Here is a 4,314-nt window from a genome sequence, read left to right as displayed (position 1 = left end):
GGACGTCGCTCCGGGGGTGGGCTGCTGGGGGCGGTAGTCCTCGAGGGGCAGGGAGCCCGCCCCGGTGCTGCTGGCCGGCAGGTCGATGGGGTACGGCTCGTCGTCGGCGGCGGGCCGCGGGTGGTAGTCGTCGTCGGGGAGGGGGAGGAGGTGGTTGGACCCGGGGGGCGCCGACTCCAGGTGCAGGTGCGGGGGCCCGTGGTGGGGGCCGACGTGCTCGTGTATGACGAAGTCCTCGTGGTGGTGGTGATGGTCGTCGTGGTGGTGATGATAGTCGTCGTCGTGGTGGTGCGCGGGCGGCACGGGGGCGTGTGCCTCCGGGAGGTGGTGATGGTGGTGGTGATGATGGTGGTGATGGTGGTGCTGCCCTCCGTGGGCGTGTGCCGCGAACGGCGGCTCCGAGTACAAGTGTCGCACCCTGAAAAAAAAAAACAAAAAAAAAACAACAACACCCATTGCTTCCTTCCTTAGCATAGCGAACCGGTCATGATAGATAGAAACTGAGTCGTTGGCCTCGTGTACTCACCTGACGTAGGTCCTCGCGGGTGCGGCCGCTGCTCTGGGTCCGCTCACCGCGGCGCAGGCCACCTGCCGACAACCACAACACACACACACACGCTCACACACACATCACTCGAGTATAAATCCTTCCGATCGCTCCGGATGAAAGTGTAGCTGCTGCTGTTTGACGGCCTGCACCCCCCGGGCCCGCGGTACGCACCATGACCACCAGACTCGTCCTCGTCCACGCCATGGCTGCGGCTCCAACAGGTCGCGCGTCCCTTCCGCCCGCTTATATATATCGACGTGGGCGGCGGGGTGCGACGCCGACGATGCCTCCCACTTTGTCCCTCACCGCCGCCGCCGCCGCCACCCTCCGGCTGCCAAGTAACAATCTCTCTCTCTCTCTCTCTCTCTCTCTCTCTCTGTCTTGCTCTTTTGCCCCACCTCGCTCTTTCACCTGCCTTGCTCTGTCACTCTCTCGCACCGATTGTCATCGTGTGTCGCACCTGCGTCCGCGGAGCTATCGTTGTTATTCCGGGGGTGACGCCGCGGTGGTCATCGGCGCGGTGCCAGCGGGGGCGGGGTGGGGTGACCTAACGCGCGCGCTCGAGGGGCACACGTCGTGTGGAGCACCGCGGAGCACGTGTCGATCAGCTGGGCGGGCGGGGCGGTCACCTGGGAGGCCTTTCTCTGCCCCGCTGCCGTTGCCACTCGTCGAGATTACCTGTAAATAACGATTTGGTGTTCGGCGCCGCCGCCGCAGCACCGGGTTATTCGCAGTCGCCCATTTTCTCTTTGGTTTGGTATGGCGCGGCGCGGGCGTTACGACGACGTCGCAGATCGACCCGGCCGGGCGGGGCGGGGCGGGGCGGGGCTATCCGTTAATCGCACCACCACGACGCCGGCGCGGCACGCAGGTCCCGATACCGCGTCGCCCGGGAATGTTTGAAAAGTATGGTATTGTACCGCTCTCGATGCTCTTTATCATCGACGCAGTCCAAACGTCGTGCCCTGGGAGGAGAGGGCGGGGGAGGGGGGGGGGGCTGATTCGCGGAAGGCCGGGGTCGCGTGGGTTGCCTGTCGAGCGGGGCGCTAATCCTACATCCCAGCCACGGTGTAGAGAGTGATCCCAGCTGTTGTCGGGAGGGTAGGCAGGAAGGCCAGCGTACCGCCAAAAATGTGAACTGTGCTGCGGAACTCCCAATATAGCTAGGCGTCTCCGACGGCGTCTCATTGGACACTGACAAAAGGGGCGTGTGGTGTTTAAGGCCTTTAAAAAAGGGCATTATGTTCAGTCTGTATGGATAAATCGTTCAATGTTGCCTTATTCTCTCATATGTTCCAGCAAGAAAAAACGAGGACTGATTCAAGTCGAGTCCACTGCCTACCAGGATGAATCAGCAAAGTCACACCGGAGAGAAACCATATGAGTGCACTGTTTGTCAGAGGACGTTCTCAAAATCTAGCAGTCTACGGACACATCTGCGAACCCATACCGGAGAGAAAGCATATGAGTGCAATGTTTGTCAGAGGGCGTTCTCCCAGGCTTCCAATCTGCGGACACATTTGCGAACCCATACCGGAGAGAAACCATATGAGTGCTCCGTATGCGACAAGAAATTTGCTGACGCTTGCAAACTGCGGAAACATCTGCAAATCCATACCGGAGTGAAACCATTTGAGTGCACTGTATGCAACAAGAAATTTTCTAACTCTAGCCATCTGCGGGCACATCTGCGAACCCATACCGGAGAAAAACCATATGAGTGCACTGTATGCGACAAGAAATTTTCTGACTCTGGCCATCTACGGACACATCTGCGAACCCATACCGGAGAGAAACCATATGAGTGCAATGTTTGTCAGAGGACGTTCTCCCAGGCTTCCAATCTGCAGAAACATGTGCGAACCCATACCGGAGAGAAACCATACGAGTGCACTGTGTGCCAGAAGTCGTTCTCCTGCGCTTACATTCTACAGGCACATCGGCTAACCCACACCGGAGAGAAACCATATGAATGCACTGTGTGCCAGAAGTCGTTCTCCAATGCTTCCAATCTGCGGACACATCTGCGAACCCATACCGGAGAGAAACTATATGAGTGCTCTGTATGCGACAAGAAATTTTCTGACTCTGGCCCTCTGCGGGCACATCTGCGAACCCATACCGGAGAAAAACTATTTGGGTGCACTGTGTGCGACAAGAAATTTTCCAAACCTGACCATCTGCGGACGCATCTCCGAACCCATACCGGAGTGAAACCATTTAAGTGCACTGTATGCGACAAGAAATTTTCTGACTCTGGCCCTCTGCGGGCACATGAGCGAACCCATACCGGAGAAAAACCATATGAGTGCAATGTCTGTCAGAGGTCGTTCTCCCAATCTGGCGGTCTACGGACACATCTGCGAACCCATACCGGAGAGAAACCATTTGAGTGCAATGTTTGTCAGAGGACGTTCTCCCAGTCGACCACTCTAAGGATGCATCTGCGAACCCATACCGGAGAGAAACCATATGAGTGCACTGTGTGCCAGAAGTTGTTCTCCCTCGCTTCCAATCTGCGGAAACATGCGCGAACCCATACCGGCGAGAAACCATACAAGTGCACTGTGTGCCAGAAGTTGTTCTCTCGCGCTTACTGTCTACAGGCACATCAGCTAACCCACACCGGAGAGAAACCATATGAATGCACTGTGTGCCAGAAGTCGTTCTCCCAGGCTTCCAATCTGCGGACACATTTGCGAACCCATACCGGAGAGAAACCATATGAGTGCTCTGAATGCGACAAGAAATTTTCTGACGCCTGCAAACTGCGGAAACATCTGCAAATCCATACCGGAGTGAAACCATTTGAGTGCACTGTATGCAACAAGAAATTTTCTGACTCTGGCCATCTACGGACACATCTGCGAACCCATACCGGAGAGAAACCATATGAGTGCACTGTATGCGACAAGAAATTTTCTGACTCTGGCCCTCTGCGGGCACATGAGCGAACCCACACCGGAGAGAAACTATTTGGGTGCACTGTGTGCCACAAGAAATTTTCTAAATCTGACCATCTGCGGACGCATCTCCGAACCCATACCGGATAGAGACCACATCAGTGCACTGTGTGCCAGAAGAAGTTCTCCCAGTCTGCCCATGTGGGGTCACACCTTCGAACCCATACCCCGTAGCGGAATCATTTTAGTGCATGAAAATGCCACAAGAAATGTTCCTTATCTGGTAGATTTGCGACGCATCTGCCAACGTTCGCAATCCCGTACCGGAAAGGAATTATTTTACTTCTTTTGTGTGCCACTAGGTGTGTTGGGACGCATCTGAGGAAGTACACCTTGTGGCTTGCGTTATGTCTTGTAAAAATCATATGAAAAATCTATTCTTCAAATGCAAGTGTCGTACAATATCATAGTTTAAACTGGAGTTTCGAGGATACTTCAGTTTAATGTGTGATACCATTTGATTCTTGGAATGCACTCATAAGTGTGGGACACTTTGTGACCGATAGTTCTTTGTTGTAGGACCGTGGTTGTAGGACACCATATGTCGGGCACGGCGGCGTGTCACACACAGAACTGTAGTTCCCACAGTATTCTACGCTTACACGTACAGTAGCTAGACAAATGGTATCACAAATAACATTGCAGTAGCATTAGAGTCTATTACTATCATACTGTAGTAGCTTTACCATCACGTTAAGACATAATTAAAATTACTGAAAGCATGGTAAATTGTGTTAAACACATTTTATTCTCCTGAATTGGTTTTTGACCTTTTCTCGATGTTACTATTCGAATAAAAAT

At 53.8% G+C, this 4,314-nt stretch overlaps 2 protein-coding genes across 3 annotated transcripts in view; one reads left to right on the top strand and one right to left on the bottom strand.

Moving 5' to 3' along the window:
- The window catches only part of LOC113216611 (uncharacterized histidine-rich protein DDB_G0274557-like), a 1,416-nt gene extending 649 nt beyond the window's left edge, over window positions 1-767 (bottom strand). Inside the window, exons 1-3 of the mRNA XM_052267579.1 lie at window positions 722-767; window positions 527-588; window positions 5-418 (exon numbers count right to left, since the gene is read on the bottom strand). Coding sequence (XP_052123539.1) covers window positions 5-418; window positions 527-588; window positions 722-754 — 509 coding nt within the window. The 5' untranslated portion in view covers window positions 755-767. The remainder of the gene's footprint in view (window positions 1-4; window positions 419-526; window positions 589-721) is intronic.
- Window positions 1-4,314, top strand: part of LOC113216650 (zinc finger protein 26-like) — a 16,387-nt gene that overhangs the window by 1,373 nt on the left and 10,700 nt on the right. Inside the window, exon 3 of one of the 2 annotated variants that reach the window (XM_026436420.2) lies at window positions 1,850-4,279. The exons of the other annotated variant lie outside the window; for it this stretch is intronic. Coding sequence (XP_026292205.1) covers window positions 1,897-3,603 — 1,707 coding nt within the window. The 5' untranslated portion in view covers window positions 1,850-1,896 and the 3' untranslated portion in view covers window positions 3,604-4,279. Of the gene's footprint in view, window positions 1-1,849; window positions 4,280-4,314 lie in introns of those variants that run through there. 2 annotated transcript variants of the gene reach the window in all.

This window comes from Frankliniella occidentalis, unplaced genomic scaffold (genome assembly GCF_000697945.3).
Source record: "Frankliniella occidentalis isolate FOCC.00 unplaced genomic scaffold, Focc_3.1 Scaffold54, whole genome shotgun sequence".
In the NCBI taxonomy this organism is placed as follows: Eukaryota; Metazoa; Arthropoda; class Insecta; order Thysanoptera; family Thripidae; genus Frankliniella; species Frankliniella occidentalis.
The sequence above is the reverse complement of the archived record's forward strand: the minus strand, read 5'-3'. Positions and strand labels throughout refer to the sequence as shown.